Consider the following 17,513-nt stretch of genomic DNA (forward strand, 5'->3'; position numbering starts at 1 on the left):
CCGCCCTCCGGTCCTTCCGACGCGCCCTATAAAGTTGGCTTTTCCAGCAAGCCAGCCTGGCCTGAACAGAACAAATCAAAGTATTGATCATTCTTGATTTTAATTCGAATTTTTTAATGTTATTGCGAATCTTAATTGGGTTTGTTTTTGGGACATTCTAATTTTTTAAAACTTTTGTAATATGTGTTTTTGTTTAATGTTGTACGCCGTCCTGAGTCCTTGGGAGAAGGGGGGCATATAAATCCAATAGACCAAACCAACCAAACCAACCTTGCCCAGGGAGGGACAATTCTCTCCCTCCCTAGTGCAGCCTTGGGGGGAGCAGGGGGGCATGAAGGCTGTCACAGGCACAGGGCCCCCTGCAACCCAGGAGCCCAGCGTTGGGGAGAGGCTTCCCTGGAGCAGCCCTGCCTCTCTTCAGAGTGCCTGGCAGGGAGAGGCTGCAGCAGGCACGCCCTTCCCATCCTTTCTGAAGGGGGCCAGCCCTGACGGAGGCCCCTTTCCCCCCCCCGGCCTTCCTCTTCCTCCCGGCTTCTCTTTGCAGGAGGAGGAAGGGGGGGGCAGGAAGGAACCCCTCTCTGACAGGCCCTGCACTTCAGAGAGTAGCTGGTGGGCGGTTTCTCCTTCTGCCTGTGTTGTGTGTCGCAGGGACGGAGCCTTTCCTTGGAGGGCTCCTCTTGGGCCCCGAGGCTGGAGCAGGTGAGGCTCGGCCTGGGCTGCCCTTGGAGCTCCGGTGGCTTCCTGGATTTTGTCCAGAGGAAGACGGCCCTGCCCAGCTGTCATCGCTCGGCCCCAGGGGCAGCAGAGGTGACCCCGCGGAGCAGCCGTGCAATAGGGGGGGGGGCCTCCCTGGCTCAGGGGACTTCGGGACAGGCAGCGCTCATCGGGCCCAGCCCCCAGTTGGCCCTGGCAGCTGGAGGCTTTAAAGATGGGGGCAGCCAGGGAAGGGCTTTCAAAAGGAGCCCCTTCAACCGCTTCTCTTCCCCCCTCGCCAGGAAGCTTTTCTCTGGGGCGGCAGTCGGAGAACCGTCAGACTAACTGGGCCCTGGCACTGCCACCCGGGGAAACGGGGGTCCTGTGGTTGGGACGGATCCCGAAGGGCCGCGGCTGGTGATGAGCCAAGGTGGCGCAGTGGTTAAAAGCAGCACTGCAGGCTACTGCTAGATCAGCAGTTCAGCGGTTCAAATCTCACCGGCTCAGGGTTGACTCAGCCTTCCATCCTTCCGAGGTGGGTAAAATGAGGACCCGGATTGTTGGGGACAATATGCTGACTCTCTGTAAACTGCTTAGAGAGTCTGGCTGAAAGGCCTATGAAGCGGTATATAAGTCTACTGCTATTGCTATTGCTATGTGGGGCACCTTCATCTCTGTCGCGAGGCTAATGTTTCCCCTCTGGAAGCCAGAGGCAGAGGTGGGTGACTCCCTGCCCTGGGCGCTTCCAGGAACTGACCGAGCACATTCCCTCTTTCAGCCTCCGGCCAAGGAGAGCCACCTGGTCCCGACCGGCCTGCGACTGATGACCTGACCTTTAAGGAGGATGGAGGGAGGCCCAGAGCTAAGCTCCCTCTCAGGAGGACGGCCTTGGTGGGGGAGAAGGCAAAGTGCACCCGTGGAGAAGCCCCCGTCTTTCCCAAGGTCACGAAGCCTCCCTCCGGTCTGGTTGCCCAAGGGTTGCACCCTGGTTGGCCCTGGGACCGGAGGGGAGCGGAAGCCGCTTTTTCTAGCCCCCGGTTGCTCCCCTGGTTCAGCAGAATTCGCTAACCCAGTTCTCTGGACTTGCCAAACCACGGTGGCAGAAACCGACTTCCTGAGGCTGGCACAAGACATGCCCCCCCCCATCCCCACCCCCCGAGGTCTGCAATCACGGAGGTCCAAAGGCTCCAGGAGTCACCAGGCAGTTTTCTGAACCCAAAACCTGAATAGCCTCCCCAACATTTGGTGGCAAAAGGGCGGCTGGCATCCTTGCCCTGCAGGTGTGAACTTCACACCCTCAGCTTCTGACTTTGGATGATACGTTGCCACCTCATCCTCCCTGCAGAACCACCTGAAGCCGGCTCCGAAAGGCTGACCCGTCCCTCAGGTGTGTGTCCTGCAGGCCCAGGCGATGCTCACAGGCACAGGGCCCTTTGGATGTGGGTCATTCGGGGCGGGGGAGGGAAGAGAGAGCGCGCACGCTGTGGCCAAGGCTGGGCCTGAACCCAGGGCTGCCCCATCCTGCCAAATGGGGCCTTGGCTCTTGGGTCACGGAGCAGCAGGGAGCCCAGACACCCCCAACCCCCCCGAGGCTCTTGGTGGCTCTCCTGGCCCTGCTGAGCCGGCCTGCCTGGTGCATCGTGAATCTGGGAGGAGGGGTGGCTTGAGGGAGGCGGCAGAAGCCCAGGCTCTCAGCGCTGCCTCCCAGGGACGCCCTCTGCCTGCCCCAGAGCCAAGGCTTCCAGACCCCCCCCCCGGAGGGAGACACCCCCGGGCCACTTTGGGGTGTCTGTGCCGGAGGCGAGGCTCTGCTTTGGATGGGAGGAGGACCTCTTGCCCCAGGCCTCACGCAGGCCTAGAAACGCCAGGCACCTCAGGCATGGCCCCAGGAGGCCAGGCCCAGGAGGCCTCCGGGCAGTGTAGGCCCCTGCTGAAAACTGGCTTCACGCCAGAGATGCCTGGCTGGCATGGGCAGCATTGTGGGTTTGGCGTCCTCCCCTCACCCTTCCTGCCCCCTGGAGAGCCGAGGTGGCGCAGAGGTTAGGGTGCAGCACTGCAGGCCACTTCAGCTGACTGTTATCTGCAGTTCAGCGGTTCTAATCTCACCGGCTCAAAGGTTGACTCAGCCTTCCATCCTTCCGAGGTGGGTGAAATGAGGACCCAGATTGTTGTTGGGGGGGTGATATGCTGACTCTGTAAGCCCCTTAGAGAGGGCTGAAAGCCCTAGGAAGCGGTATATAAGTCTAACTGCTATTGCTAGTGCCGGTCTGCCCTCTGCGAGAGCTTCCCTGGCATTCCCTTGGGGGCATCAGTCCTAGCTGGCCCTTGGAGACGGAAGAGCCCCGTCCCTGCCTTTCAGCCCAGCCCACCTCACAGGGCTGCTGGGGGGGGGGGAATCAGGGGGGGAGGTATGTTTTCCCCTTTGATTTATTTATGGAAATAATAAAGGGATTTTTAAAAAATAAATCTAAAAAATCAAAGGATCAGAAGAGGCTGTGAAGCCCCTCCCCCCTCCCCCAAGAGGGGCCCTGGGAAGTCCTCCTTCCTGCCCCCTGGGCTCTGCAGTGGGGGCTGCCACTCTCCTCCAAGGGAGCCCAAAGGGGGCTCTCCTTCTCTGCTGCGTGGGCGTGGGGGGTGGGGGGTCGTGGTCTGGGGGAGCGTAGCCACAGAGACAACGGGGGTCTCTGCTTTGCCCTCTCCCTGAAATGGGTAGCCCTGGCCAGGCGGCTGAGCCCCATCCGCTTCCCCACTGCTCTGGCTACAGGACGGAGGCTTCCAGAAAAGGAGGGGAGGGGGGAGGAAATGCTCTATGGGGAATTTTCCTCCCCCCCCCCAAACCTTCCTCTTCGCTTGCCTGCCTGTTTCCCCTTCCTCCCATGGGCGGGGGGGGGGGGCTCCCCCTGTTCTGGGATCTTTAGAGAGGGAGGAACGTTGGGGGCCTCTGCAGAAAAACAGGGCCTTTTCCCCCCGCCCCCCCCGCCCCCGCTCGCTTGACGGGACCCTCAGGAAAACAAAACTTTCACTAACTGGACTCCAGGTTGCTGTGAGGCTTCTTCTCTTTCGGCTTCTTTGAAAACTCCCGCTGGCAGTCGGATTCTCTCATCCTTAGCAGCAGCCCTGAACCTTGAAGGTGGTGGGGGGGGGCTGAACTAAAGCAAAGATGGGTTTTCCCCAAAAACACTGAATTTCCCCAGGGAAGAAGCTCCCCTCGCACCGTCCTTACCTCCCTTGGTCAAGAGGCAAAGGGTCACTCCGGCCACAAGGAAAACCAGGAGCTGTATTTTAATGGTCATTTTGGGAACCTTGATCCCGAGGAAGGGAAGAAGCCGGCCCCCCGTCTGGCCCTGAGGAGTCGCAGCCCAGGCGGATCCGTTCCCCCGAGAGGCTTCCCAGTCCGGCCAAAGCTTTTGGGTCTTGACCGCCCCCAGTGAGGCTGCCGCAGCTGCCGCTCTCCTGCTCTCTGGCGGCCTCGGCCGAGTGATGGATGGAGCCGAGACGGGAGCTCAGCCCTTGCCCTGCGGCTGGGTGGGATCCAGGGGGCTCCCAAGGGGCGGACCCTCCCTGCGCCCTCCCCACACCTCAGGTTTAATGTTACAGGAAATTCAGAAGATCCTCCTTGATGAGGCATGGAGACCAGGCAACAGGCAGAGCCGGGGGGGGGGGGGAGAAGACCCCCCTCCCTCCCCCTCCCTCCCTCCCTCCCTCCCTCCCTCCCTCCCTGGCAGGCAGGACTGCTGGGGATTTTCCCGGGATAAAAAGCAGCCCCACCGCAACCCCCCCCCTCTCGGCAGCAGCTTTCCTGGCATTCCCTCTTTCTGGCAAGAGGGGAGGGGCTGAGGGATGGAGCAGCGGAGAATGCCGGGGAGGGGGGGGCGGACACAAAGAGATCCAGACCCCCCCTCCCTCCCCCCCCACCATTTCAACTGGTTGGAAGGGATAAATATGGGGGAGGGATTGTAATCAGGGAGGCCTTGGCCGGGTACCTGGACTTGGTCATTTTGGCACCTAGATATCTGTCGTTCTAAAGCAGCCCCCCCCCCCGCCAAAAAAACCACTTTTCAGCTTTCTGACCTACCCAAAGCTTCAGGTGGTTCGTTGACCCTCTCTCAGAAGCCAGACAGAAAGGCAGCCCCCCTTCCTGGGGAGGGAGGAGGGCTGATGAGTACCCCAGTCTGGCTCTAGGGCAGAAATGGGGGAAGGGTTTGAAGTGGTCTCGCAGGAGCCCAGCCACAGGGGTCAGCCTGGGCTCCCTTTTTTTCACTGACCAAAGCCGGTAGGTTTTAAAAAAAACAACTTCAGGGAGACAACAAGGGACGCGGTGGCTCAGTGGCTAAGACACTGAGTTTGTCAATCAGAAGGTCGGCAATTCAGCGGTTTGAATCCCTAGCGCCACGTAAGAGAGTGAGCTCCCGTCACTTGTTCCAGCTTCTGCCAACCTAGCAGTTCGAAGGCATGTAGAAAAATAGGGACCACCTTTGGGGGGAAGGTAACTGCGTCTTCGGCGTTGAGTGCTGCCAGCCACATGACCGCGGAGACGTCTTCGGACAGCGCCGGCTCTTCGGCTTTGAAAGGGAGATGAGACCGTGGTTTTTCCAAAGAATGTGCTTCCCCCTAGTGGACCCTTTGGCAAGTACGGCTTTCAGGATGCCTCCCTTTCCTCTGGAATCCAGAGCGCTTCCTTCTTAGGATACGGCGTGCTCAGAGTCAGGGAGAGGGAAGACAGGGAAGGGGGGAAGCTTGCAAAGCATCGGTTTTCTGGGTTGTGTATTTATGGTCTCAACTCCCAGGGTCATGCAGGGCTCCCTTGAAACTATTGTGTAGTGTATTCACTTGTGTTTGTGTGTTGTGTAAACACGGCCCTGGGATTTGGCTGACCTCACTTGTGTGAATTCAGATGAAAGAAGTGAAGAGGTTTGCGTTTGCCGGTCTGGCCCCAGTGTGAGACGTGCTTCCTTTTATTTCTTGAACCCGGGGCCTTCCTGGGTGGTAGCCCCCCTGCTCCTGGCACAGCTTCCAGGGGCGGGCACAGCAAGCCTACCCCCCCAGCTTCCCCTCCCCCCCGCTCGCCCCCTTCCCCCGGCTGCCCCTCCCCCTTGCACGGGCTGCCTTCCCGCCTCCTTTTGAGCGGCTGCTATCTGATCCAAGATACGTGATCTGCCGGCTCGACCACACGCTTCCAACCACACTCCGCTCGCCTGCCTCGCGCGCAGGGCTGCCGCTCTGCCAAGTTGCCGACGGCTTCTTCTCTGCCGGTGGCGATGGCTGCCGCGTGGCCTCGCTGAGCTCCCAGGATGCTGCCGGGCGTGCCGCCCTTGGTCTTGCTTTGCCTGGCCTTCTCCTTGGGGCACCCCTGCCCCGCCACCTGCAGCTGCACGGACACTCACACGGTCGACTGCCGGGGCCGGGGGCTGCCCGGCGTGCCCACCCCCTTCCCCCTGGACGTGCGGAAGCTCCTGATGGGCAACAACAGCATCCAGAGGGTCCCGGAGGACTTCTTCCTCTTCCACAGCGACCTGGTCTACTTGGAATTGAGGCACAACGCCATCGCTGCCCTGCCGGACGGCGCCTTCGCCAGCTCCGGCAAGCTGCTCTACTTAGATCTGAGCTACAACAACTTGAGCCGGCTGGACGGCAGCCTCTTCCGGTCAGCGGAGCGCCTGGTCAAGCTCTGCCTGGGGAACAACCAGCTGGCCGAGGTGGACGAGGCGGCTTTCGCCAGCCTGGAGCATCTGCAGGTGCTGGAGCTGAACCACAACCGCTTGCAGAGGCTGAGCGTGGCCGCCCTGGCCGCCCTGCCCAGCCTGCGGGTCCTCCGCCTAGAGGGCAACCCCTGGCTGTGCGACTGCGACTTTGCCGGCCTCTTCAGCTGGCTGCAGGAGAACGCTTTCCGGCTGCCCCAAGGTAACCCCGGCCCTCCCTCCCCTCCCTCCCTCCCTCCTCCCCAGGCGCTGCCTGCCGCTCTCCCCCCATGTCCTCTTCAGCAGATGGTCTCCCTCTCTCTTCCCCCCTCCCCCCCCATCTTCCGCTCGGAGTCTCTTTATGACTGTTCCCGGCTGGATCCCTAAGGCTGCCCGACTCAGAGAGGGCCTCCTGCCCGTTTCCTCTGAGGGGCCCAAAGGCCAGCCTCCCCCTGACCAGCCCTTGTGGAGAGGAGGGCCCAGTCAGGTGGGGTAGGACAGAGAAGGGGGGGTGTGAGCCACCTTCAGCAGGGGGTCTCTCTGAATTCTTGGGGTTGGAGCAGGTGAGGCCCTCCAGGGCGGCTGGGAGACTTTTGCAGCTGCTTCTGACCAGGTGGATTTCTGGAGGGGTTTGGGGGGAGAGGGGTCCCCCCACAAGTGCTTGAGTCAGGGTCTTGATAGGAATGGGGTCTCCCCTGGGAGGCAGAAGCCGATTCCATGCGGTCCGTGAGACAGCTGGCACGTGCCCGTGTGCGGTGGGTCTGAAATGGACCCCCCTGCGCCAGGGGCTCAGCCAAGACTCCCTCTCGCCCAGTGATTTCCTGCCTGGGGAGATCTGAGCCTCTGCCCTTCGCTCTGCGCTTCCTCTGGGCTTTGCAGGGCCCCCCCAGAAAACCCCCCACCTCTCTCGCACTCTCCAGCTTTGCTGCTTTAACATCAACCCCGAGACGCTTCTCCCCCCCCCACCGCCCGTTCCTCACCTCCCCCACTTCCGGGTCCCTTCAGTCAGAGAGACCATCTCTGTTCTCCTTCGTGGAACTCTAGGGGTTCTGAGAAATGCCCCCCCCCTGTGAACCTGGGCTAGGATTCAGGGACAGCGTGTACAATTTTTGGACCAGAAAATGAACTTGCTAGATGCCATCTAGTATTGCGAAAACAATACTTATTCATTTTATTTTTCAGCATGTACAAGATAACAGGTATTAGTATAGCATCTTCACGTGCGATGGGTTCAAACAGATGGATAGAAATAAGGATAACCTGGAGGCGAACACACAGGAGGAGTCCATATCAATGGGGACGGTAGGCCCCCTCAGGGACCGCTTAGGAAACGTGGGGGCTCCACGGTGGACAGTTGAAGGTTAAGGATATGGGGGGTTTGAGGAACCAACAACAGAATCAGGTCGAGTGTTCCAGGCATCGGCCCCTCGGTGGCTGAAGTCGTATTTTCTGCAATGGAGTTTGGAGCGGTTTGCTTTAAATGTTTAAGTGACGTCCATATGGTGGACAACATTTTCTAAAGCTATACATTTCCTAACAGGGGTTTCTGGAGCGAAGGGCCCTTCAGCATTTCGGAGGCTGGGTGCCCCCCGCCCCCGCTCTGGTGACTGGGTGGAGTGGCCGGGCTGGGTCAAGCCGGCCTTGGCCTCCTCAGTCTCCCTGCGCTCAGAGGCTGCCGATGGACTCTGAAGTCTCTGGCGGGAGGGCCGGGGCAGGCGGGGGAGCTGCAGATCACTTCCTCTGGGCAGGCGGTTCTGTGCCAGCCGGATGCCAGGCAGAACGGAAAGTGCCAGCCATCTGGCTCAGGCAGGCACTTCATGGGGGACTTGCTTCTCCCCCCCCCCCCAATCTCCTCTTCACAGACACACACACACACACACACACACACAGACACCAGTGTTGAGGATGCCAGCTGGCAGACTGGAGCCCAGGGAGAGTGAGAAGCTGGGGAGGCAGCACAACCGCACAGGGGGGTTGTGAGTCTGTCTAGGCGGCTTGTGCTGATTCAAACGGGGAAACCCACAACCACAAACGGCCCCCACATGGCCAAAGCCTCCCGTGACAACTCTAGAGGGCCTGGCACTGACTCCGCTGAGGGGGGAGGGAAATCTCACCGCTTCCCTCCCTCCTGCCCCCCCCCCCCAGGAGACCAGACCCAAGGAAGGAGTTTTGGGTCAGTTGCTTCACCTGCTTCTTCTCCCCGTTTGCCAGAGGTCCTGGGGACTTCAGCCGCCTGACTGGAAAAGAGGAACAGGAACACCCGTTTCTCCCCAGTTTGGGGCTCTGCCGCGTGGGGCTTTGGGTAGGGGAGTTGTGAGTGCTCCTCCTAAGAGTAACCCCCCCACTCTGCCCCCCCTTCCTCTCTGCCTCCTGCTGTGCTGCAGGTCTGGGGGAGATCTGGTGCACCCCCCCCACGGAGGAGAGCTCGGTCCCGCTCAGCGAACTGACGGAAGCCAGTTTCCAGGACTGCAAGTTCCGTCTGTCCCTGGTGGACCTCCTGATCATCGTCTTCTCCGGGGCGGCCGTCTCCGTGGCAGCCATCATCTCCAGCTTCGTTCTGGCGCTGCTGGTGAACTGTTTCCACCGATGCACACCCAGAAAAGCCGAGGAAGAGGAGGAGGAGGAGGAGGAAGGCTGAGCTCCCTTCTCCTCTTCCTCTGCACCCGCCTGCCGTGTCCAAAGGAAGCCCAGGACGGCCTCCGCTTGCTGAGGGCCAAACAGTCCCTCTCCCGCGGGCTGGCCAGGAGATTCCCCGGGGGATTGGCAGGGTGAGATCCGCTGACCGTTTCTCAGGAGGCCAGAAGGGGCCCAGAAGCATCGGGGCGGTTGCTTCATTCTCAAACTTCTCTCTGCGGACAGCTGAAAATCAGCAGGAAACCCAGCTGTACATCTCCAAGGAGCAGCCCCCCACGGGGCTCCGGGTGTGGATCTACCGTTGCCCCTTGGCTGGCTCCCTCCCTCCCGGCCCAAGGCTCCAAGCCACTCAGGGGTTGCCTCCTCACGCCCGGCTTGGCTTGTCATCCCCTGGCTGAGCAAAGGCAGCCCTGGCCCACCGCCCGGCCTGGGATGGCTCCCGTTGGGCAGACAAGAGGACTGCTTGGCGCGTCTCCCGTGCAGCCCGTCCGCGGGAGGAGCAGGAGGCAGGCAGCCCGGCTCCCCCAGGCTGCCTTTTGTTCCTCCTCCCTTCCTTTTCACGGAAAAGACATGGCCACTGTGTGACCCTTGCCCTCTCCCCTGGTCTGAGTGTCCCTGAGGGGTCCGAATGTCCAGCCTTTTCTTGGAGAAGCATTGCTGCCGCTGGGCTCCCCGTCTTCCCGCTTCTCCGTCACTTGACCCCAAGCGCTGGATTGGGAAGGTTCCGCTCCGTTGGACCCTAACCGGACTTCAGCCTAGAGACGGAAGTGCAAGGCTGATCGACCTGTGGGCTGCCGGGGGCTTTGGTGACGGCTGGGGGATGTGGGGGTGTGTGTGCCGAGAGCCTTGTGGGACCGAAGCCTTAAGGAACGCAAAAGGCCTGGATAGAAATGAAATCCTCATTTCCACCTTTGGGAACCTGCCATGTGGAAGGATCTTCTACTGTGGACATTTCTGGAGATGCTAAAATGGATCCCAGGGATCCAGACTGATCCAGGCTTTCTCCCATCCTGATCCTCTTAGGGAAGGACACTTGGGGGTCCAGCCTGCATGCGTGCGCTTCCTTCTGAAGAGCCTCCATGTGGTTTTCTCTCCAACAGTGTGGAAGCGGGAAAGGATTTTTTTTTAAATTCCCAGAGTAGCCCCTTCCTGCCTTATGGATCCCCCCCCCCCCAAGTATCCCCTAGGCCTCCTCCTCCTCCTCTCCCTGCCTGAGGTGCTCACAGGGGGGGCGGTCTGGGCCGGGCTCCCTCGAAGGGATTCTTGGTACGCTGCAAAGTGGGGATCTGGGCCTCCAAGGAGCAGTGATGGGGGTGGATGTTTCAGCACCTCCCTTTGCTTTGAACAGCAGCCGATGTGGGAGCCTTCTGGGCTCATTCCGGGCAGAGCTCGGAGGCCGTCTCCCCCCCCATGGGCCTGCCTGGCTGCAGGTGGGGGTCTCAATCTGCTCCTGCAGGAGAGGCTCCTTCCCAGAGCCAGGCCAGGTCTTGGTGGGGGATGGGGGCGACTGTGGCAACTGAGGTTCTAAAAGATTATTTTCCTCTGCAGCTAAAAAATTTTCTTCACCCCCCAAATGTAGCACCACAATTGTGACCAATGCATCCTGTGTCTCACCTATGAAAAGTTGCATCCTGTGATCTTTCGGTGTAAAAGGGTCTGCAACTGGCATGAGGTTGTGATTGTTAACTGTGTGTTTGTGTATGGGGGGGGGCACTAAGTCCAATTCCAGGGGCTGGGATAGTCTTTGTTCTGCCCATTTATTTTCCCTCGCCCTGTCCGTCGTCATCCTCCTCCCCCCAGCCCATGGGGAATACTTTGGGCAGCCTTTCGCTTTGGGTCCCCGTCCCCGGCCTGGAAAGAGAACCGCAGAGTCTCCCGGGTGCCCCCAGCAGCTTTATTTGGCCCAGGGGCCGAGGAAGGAGGGAGGGGGGAGGGGGGAGATGAAAGCCGGGTGGCCTGGAGATGTTCTCAGTGGAAACCCAGGAGGAAACCTCCCTCCATTCTCTCTCTCTCTCCCGGGACTTGTGGTGGAGCTCGGAAGGCACGGAGTCCGGAACGGGAGCCGGTTCTCTACACTCCTCCTGGCCTCTCCCTCCGTCCACACGGGACGCCTGGTGGGAAAGCGGGGGCTGAATCCGTTCCACGGCGAAGGCAACCAGGCTTCCATTGGTGCTTGATGGCGGCAGTCCCCTCACCGTGAAGCTTCCAGCGCCCCCCATCCCTGCCAGGGCCAGGAGCTTTCCTCGGCCACCTGCCTGGGTGCACCCATCCCTCCCCCTGGGGGGGGGGCTTCTGCCCTTCTCAGGCGGGGGCATCCAGGCTTCTAGGCAGCCACTGCTTGCGGCTCTGCTGCAGGATGCGCCTGGCGTCCGGCCGCTGGCGAGGGGCGTAGGCCGAGGCGGGAGGCTTGGGGTAGGAGCTGTGGTAGGTGCTCTCGCCCACTCCCGGCTCTTTGCGGTGCCAGGTTTCCATCAAGTGCTCCAGAAGTCCGTAGCTGGTTGGGGGCTCTGAAAAGGACATCATTTCAGGATGGGGAAGAGGAAGGGGGGGGGGATGAAATAAAAGGGAGGGCGAAATAATGGACAGGGGGCTGCAACTGTCCCCAAATCATTGACCTTCACCAGGGACCTGAGCAGCGGCAGAGGAGCAGGGGCAGCAAAGCTTAAGGCCGCCGAGACCAAACCGAGGCAGGTGGGCTGGAGGGGGCCCTGGGGATGAGGTCTGGAGTCACCCTTCCCAGGACTCAATAGGGTCAATAGGTTTGTAGGCCGAGATCTGGTAGCCCTGATTCTGCCCGCCAAGAATCCGGACGCTCCCCCCCCCCCCAATTTCTCTGGAGATCTGCTTCAATTCCCACTCGTCCCATCGCAGCCGGCAAGCAGATGCCCACCTGCTGCTCTGGCAGGTTCCACAGGGAGACCCCCTGCCCAGCCGTCTATCCCGGGAGCCCCCCGCCCCACCCGTCACGGCCCTCCCTCCCCTCGGGACCTACCAACGAGGGGGTAGTCTGATTTCTCTGGCGTCCAGGCCAGTTTGTGCCGGTCCCACTTGCGGAGGGGAGGCAGGTGGGGGTTGTGGCCGTGCCTGTTGTACTGGTCTTCGTACTGGGAGACCAGGTGCTGATGCCTGGGCTCTTCACAGTGGGTCAAGATATACTTCCTTGGCAGACCCTGAAAGGCAACAACGAGGGGCGTTTGAAGGTGCTGGGCCCGACGGAGGGGTCTGCGGCAGAGGCCCCTCCCGTCATGCACGGGGGTAGGATGGGCTGGGGGCTGGCGAGGGGAACGGGGGCTGGCGGGCCTGGACTGGGGAGGGCAGAATCCAGTGTCCGGCGGTGAGCCCTTGGGGAAGCCAAAATGTCATGGCTGGCCTGAATGGAGCCAAACTGGGACGGAGCCCATGCTCGGAGGGGGGAATGGCATCCGAGGGCTGGCCTGTGTGTGTGTGTGTGTGTGTGAGAGACCAAAGATAGGGGGGGGGGGGCTTTTGAGTCGCCTGCCGAGTTCAGTGTGCTTTAACCTGGCTTGGTTTTCGGTGGGCTTTCTTGGCGTGTAGCTCAGCCCTCGGGGGAGCCTCTGGCTGAGTGTCTTGTGCCCCTTCAGGAAACGGAGCTCTTCTCTACCCGGGTTCCTCCTCGGTGGCCGAGTGTGAAAGAGGGGCGACAGCAGGGGGTCCCCCTCTCAACCCTGGCTGCAATCACCCGGTCCAGGCAGGAGGTGGACCTGAAGGGCCCCGACTCCCCTTACTCACTTCCAGCCGCTTCATCAACCTCCGCATGACGGTTCTGTCGGGGGCCCCCGTGGGGAAAGGGACAAAGTCTTGTTTGAAGGTGCTCAGACCCGTCCCCTCGTTCTCACGGACAAACTGAAACGACCCAGACAGACAGCCGTCACTGGAACAAGCCGAGATCGCCCACAGGCCGGGCTCCCCCTTTGGGAAACCCGGGATTCCTGTGCCCCCCCCCCCATTCTTACCCTTCTCCTCTCCTCTCCCCAGTTTCCAACCAGCACTTTAGTCGAGTACTTTGGCTCCACCTTCCAGCTGGGGAGGGAGCATTCCTGGACATCTCTGCATAGGTTGAACATGTCGCCCCCCCTTCCCTCTCCCCCACCACACGCACTTCCTTTCTCCCACTCTGCAGCTCCCAGGGGCCCCTCTGTGGCTGCCCTTCATCTCAGGTTCTCCATTGTTGCGCATCGCCTTGGTTACCCTCCTGTCACACGGCAACGGGAGGTTCTGTGGCCACGCAGTGCCCTGGGCTTGTTCTGTGGGGTTCAGGAGGAGGGGGCCGGATGCCTTAGGGCTTCCGTGGGGGGTCTGCCTGCCTGGCGATCGGGAGGACGCATGGAGAAGTATCTCTGGTGCTGGGGAGCCTCTTTTATCTGCACGAGGGATGCAGCTCAGCTCCATTAGTGCAGCATTTCCTGTGCAGAAGCTGAAGGTGGCAGGGTTCTTTTTTCCAGCTTTTTAAAAAAATTCTTCCTTTTTTTGGAGCCTGAACCTGGTTGGTTCCCTCCCCCCCCTGACAAAAGGGTTATGCACAAGACTAGGTTGCCATGTTAATGTAAGAGAGCAAGTCAGCTGTGTTTCATTCCTGAATGGCAGCACCCAAATCTCCACAGCCATTTCCAAAATGTTGTTTCTAACATTTATTATTCCGTCTCCAAATAACCCGAGTCTCAAGGCAGTGTGCAAATAAAACAAAGCGAAGGCCACGGAAGCCCATTTGAAATACCACCATGAAGCAATCCTTTGGAACGGCCCATTAAAACAGCAGGCACCACATCTGGTACCACAGCACCGTATAACCTGGCCGTGTCTCGTGGAAAACCCTCTTCTGGCCAAGAGAGCCACGTTTGGTTCTCCGTGGTGGGAAGCGTGGGAAACAAAGGCAGAGGGCGCATCCCATCTGCTTGGCCACGGCTCAGATTGCAGGGCGATTCAGCTTTTGTGCTAAATGGGCTTAATTTGTGTCAAATGCAGGTTTTCTGCTTCCTGACCGAATACGGTTATTCTTGTTACTTCATAAGCCTGTAATGAAGCTGACAATATCGTCCACCCCCTTTTTCCCAGATGGGAAACAGAGCCAGCCGCTCTCAAAAAAGTCTAAAATCCCGTGGAATCCTTTCGCAAGGTGGCGCCAGGTCACCGGGACGCCCTGGTCTTCCAGGCGCCTCTTGTAGAGCAGGCCGTCGTCTCTCAGGACGTCGTATTCGCAGGTCAGGATGAAGGTCTTGGGGAGCCGCGAGAGGACGGCGTCTTCCACCAGGAGTGGCGAGCATTCGGGCAAAGTCAGGCTCCGGAGGGCCTCGCAGACGTCCTCTTTGGGAGAGAGGAAGGGGGTGGGCTCATAGCCCCTGGCCTTGAACTCCTTCTGGAGGCGGTCTGGGCTCAGCCACTTCCTGTACTGCGCTCTTAGCTTCATCGGGACGTGCGACCCTTCCAAGATGTCCCCCAGGCACGAGGCGTCTCCCGTCGAGCGCTGCAGCAGGTAGAAAGCAGCCCGTTCTCGGAACAGAAGCGGCACAGCCCGGTTCTGCTGGTAGGAAGGCAGATTGAAGTCTACCGCTTGGAGGACAGGGCAGAGGAGGATCTGAGCGCGCACCTTGGTGGGGCCCGGTCTACTTGCTAAGATTTGGCAGACCCTGGTGGCGAGATTCCCGCCCGCCTCGTTTCCAGCAAGGATGACCCAGCTGCTGTCCACCCCATAGTCCTCCGCGACCTTCAGGAAGTGAGTGGAGGCAGCAAGGCAGTCGTTGAGCTGGGCAGGGTGTCTGTGCTCAGGAGCCAAGCGGTACCTGCCGGGAAGGAGGGGCATGTAAACCAGAGGAGACTTTGGCCTTCCCCCTCCACACACACACACACACACACAGACACACACAGCTCTGAGGTTCAGCTTAGGCCCTGAACGGAAGCCTTCCGTTCCAGAAGTGCTGCCTGCACTAGGAATATCTGCCTGCCAAGCCACCCACCCGGGTCCTTCCGCCTTCCCCAGCCATGGGGCATCTGGGCACCTAAATGGCTGCTGGTTCAGACCCTCTGGTTTCAATTCCTCCTACAACTTCTCCTCCTTGTTCCATTTGCTTAGCCTGTCAATGAAGGGGGATGATGGTGATTGCTGCCCTTCTCTTTGGTTGGGGAGATTCCGCCAAGGCTTGTAGGGAGGTTGGTGCCTGGCAAAGCCGGGGGCTCCTTCTCTAGGGCGGCCTCCTCTGCGCTCCCAGGCTCTGGGACAAGGTGACAAAGCCCACTCGGGACGACTTACCCCACGGAGACAACCACCGAGCCGCTTTCTCTGGCCAAGTAGCAGCAGAGGTGGTCCTGGCTCCCTGGGGAAAAAAGATCATTTGCACGACCGACTGGGAAGAAGGAAGCACTGGCCTCCCCTCATCCCGCATCTCCTAAACACGGCCTCGGCCTCCGTGGAAAGCGCCCCAAGACATTCCCTCCACCGAGCGGCCGATGGCTATTGGGGCCTTGAAGGCACCGAGGCAGCCAAGCCTGCCTTCCCTTGGATCTGCTCCTTTGAATCCACCGGTTGCTTCCAAATTGATCCAGTGGTTCCGGGATCATGCAGAGAGAACCTTTTTTCTTTCTTTCTGAATCTGACCCATTTTCTGAGCTGGCTCCTTTTAGTTTGGCAACTCAGTTCTGAAATCCAAATATCCTCAGTTTGGAGACCTGAACTATTCAGCACCCTCAACACAGCATCTCATGAAGGATCCCGTTGGCCCCCAGTCAGATCAGCCAAGAATTAAAAATGGTCTCTCCCCCCCCCCCCATCCTGCCTTCTGGGGCGTTTTCTTCCTGCTGCTGTCCTGGAGACCCCGCGGCTGGATCAACCTTCTCAGCCTCCTCCTCCTCCTGCCCCTCTCCCGGCTCTGCTGCGTGGGTCCTCCCCGCGCTCGCCCCCAATGCCTTTGGTGGGAACCGAGCTGGAGGCTCTTCCCCCTCCGCTCCCTCCTGAACCCCCACCCCACCCTCTCCCCCTTGGAAGCAGCTCCGGTTCCTCCGCGGCGACCCCCTTGGCCCTCAGCAAAGGCCCGCGTCCCTCTCCCCTCGGAGGAAGCCCAGCTCCGGCCCCGGCACTCACCCCGGCTGCCGAAGAGCCAGCCCCCCCCGTGGAAGTAGACGATGCCCGTCCTGGGGCCGGCGGCGGCGGGCGCCTTGGGCAGGTAGAGGCGGACGGGGACGCCCTGGAAGGCGGCGTCCTGGATGCGGAGGGCGGCGTCTCTCCTCCTCGTCCAGGCGTTGCGCACGAACCGGACGAACTGGAGCTGGCTGCAGAGGCGCAGGTTCTCCAAGACCCGTCCCTTCCAGGGGAGCAAAGCGGGGGCTTCAGAGGCTGGGCGCCTGCTCCGGATCCCCCAGGAGCAGGGAAGCGCCCGGCCACCCGCGGAAAGCCCAGCTGGTCCCCGGGGGAGTCCGCGGCCTCCCCGTCCCCCCTTCAAGGGCCTGGCGGGGGCCGCCTCGGCCGCCCCCCTCGGTGCCAGGTGGCGTGGCTCTCTTCCTGCTCCGAAGCCCGGCGGTGCCCCTCGCTCCGGGCTGCCGTTTAAGACGCGCCCCGGAGCCGCTGTCCCGAGAGCGGCCTCTTGGTTTGGCGCCCCGGAGACGGGCAGCTTAGCTCCGCCGGGCTCCCGCAGAGGGGACTCCCCAGCGGCTTGGTCAGCAGGAGAGGGGCGCAGGCGGGCTCCCCTCGACGGCTTTCCCTCCCCCCCGCCCGGGCCCCTTGTCGCACATCAGCAGCGCCCCCGGCCCCCAAAGCCTCCCGGGGGGCACGCGCTGCGCCCGCCCGCCCGCCTCCCTTCCTGCCTGCCCCTTCTCACCAGGACGGCGGCCCCGATGCGGCAGGCGTGGATGAGGCGGAGCCTGGCCGGCTGCTCCAGCCCTGCCGGCAGCTGGGAGTTGGTGGCCTCGAAGTAGACGCTGCCCAGCACCAGCAGGATCAGGGCGGCCAGGATTGCCGCGGCCGCCAGCGCCAGCAGCGCCTCCGGGAAGCCCATCGCTCGCCCAGGCAGGCAGGCAGGGAGAGCCGGCGCAGCGCTGGGCCTGGAGGTTTGCAGGCGGGGCGGAGCCCTCGGATCACCCCTCCCACCCTGCCCGGCCCCTTGTCGGATCCAGGCGCGGCTTCTGGCTCTCAGGGCGGGAAGCGGCGCGAACTCCGCCCGTGAAGCGCCTCCGGCCAGGACCAGGGGAGCCCTGGATCCGACCACTCCCCCCCCCTCGCCCAAGCAGGAGTCCCCGCGATGGCTGGAAGGCGCCTCCAAAGGAGCCCCTCCCCCTGGCCTCGGGCGGGGGGGGGCAGGTCAGGAACTGGAGGAGCGGCCGTTCCAGCCCCAGAGGACGGCGGGGCTTCCGCTGGAGGCCGTCGGGGGAGGAGGAGAGGGCACCCTTAAGGACGGTGGTTGCTGCTTTTGTGGTTCTGAACCTGAGCGGACATGGAGCTCAGCACTGGGGGCTGGCGAGGCCTTGGGCAAGAGGGGGCGGGGGTCTTGCTGGTGAAACTCC

General features: G+C 61.3%; 3 protein-coding genes across 5 annotated transcripts in view; 1 reads left to right on the forward strand and 2 right to left on the reverse strand.

Annotated features, from left to right (window-relative positions):
- LRRC38 (leucine rich repeat containing 38) overlaps positions 1-17,513 on the forward strand; it is a 54,791-nt gene that overhangs the window by 9,563 nt on the left and 27,715 nt on the right. Inside the window, exons 1-2 of one of the 3 annotated variants that reach the window (XM_087702705.1) lie at positions 5,985-6,594; positions 8,756-10,628. The exons of 1 other annotated variant lie outside the window; for it this stretch is intronic. In XM_087702705.1, coding sequence (XP_087558831.1) covers positions 5,985-6,594; positions 8,756-9,009 — 864 coding nt within the window. In that variant the 3' untranslated portion in view covers positions 9,010-10,628. Of the gene's footprint in view, positions 1-5,984; positions 6,595-8,755; positions 10,629-17,513 lie in introns of those variants that run through there. One more of the 3 variants, XR_015695182.1, reaches the window with a different exon arrangement.
- On the reverse strand, positions 11,253-13,521 carry CFAP107 (cilia and flagella associated protein 107). Its single transcript, XM_087701994.1, has 4 exons — positions 12,980-13,521; positions 12,756-12,869; positions 11,998-12,175; positions 11,253-11,512 (listed from the first exon to the last, which is right to left on the reverse strand). Exons 1-4 carry the CDS (start codon positions 13,088-13,090, stop codon positions 11,307-11,309), a joined length of 609 nt encoding a protein of 202 aa, XP_087558120.1. The 5' UTR covers positions 13,091-13,521; the 3' UTR covers positions 11,253-11,306.
- LOC148042635 (arylacetamide deacetylase-like 4) lies at positions 13,640-17,029 on the reverse strand. Its single transcript, XM_087701993.1, has 4 exons — positions 16,832-17,029; positions 16,099-16,318; positions 15,271-15,334; positions 13,640-14,803 (listed from the first exon to the last, which is right to left on the reverse strand). The coding sequence occupies exons 1-4, from the start codon at positions 17,006-17,008 to the stop codon at positions 14,029-14,031; spliced, it is 1,236 nt and encodes a 411-aa protein (XP_087558119.1). The 5' UTR covers positions 17,009-17,029; the 3' UTR covers positions 13,640-14,028.

The sequence above is a fragment of the Thamnophis sirtalis genome, unplaced genomic scaffold, assembly GCF_051295495.1.
Source record: "Thamnophis sirtalis isolate CommonGarterSnake01/CBP01778 unplaced genomic scaffold, rThaSir2_p1.2 scaffold_15, whole genome shotgun sequence".
Lineage (NCBI taxonomy): Eukaryota > Metazoa > Chordata > Lepidosauria > Squamata > Natricidae > Thamnophis > Thamnophis sirtalis.

What these genes read in the sequence shown, in the direction of transcription:
- CFAP107 (XM_087701994.1), bottom strand. Translation starts at nt 13,090, where the DNA reads ATGTTCAACCTATGCAGAGATGTCCAGGAATGCTCCCTCCCCAGCTGG. An exon ending in GGTTGATGAAGCGGCTGGAA is followed by an intron (nt 12,176 to 12,755) that starts GTGAGTAAGGGG and finishes GTTGCCTTTCAG; the next exon opens with GGTCTGCCAAGGAAGTATAT. An exon ending in ATCAGACTACCCCCTCGTTG is followed by an intron (nt 11,513 to 11,997) that starts GTAGGTCCCGAG and finishes TGTCCTTTTCAG; the next exon opens with AGCCCCCAACCAGCTACGGA.
- LOC148042635 (XM_087701993.1), bottom strand. Translation starts at nt 17,008, where the DNA reads ATGGGCTTCCCGGAGGCGCTGCTGGCGCTGGCGGCCGCGGCAATCCTG. An exon ending in GCATCGGGGCCGCCGTCCTG is followed by an intron (nt 16,319 to 16,831) that starts GTGAGAAGGGGC and finishes CTCCCCTGGAAG; the next exon opens with GGACGGGTCTTGGAGAACCT. An exon ending in TCGGTGGTTGTCTCCGTGGG is followed by an intron (nt 14,804 to 15,270) that starts GTAAGTCGTCCC and finishes CCTTCCCGGCAG; the next exon opens with GTACCGCTTGGCTCCTGAGC.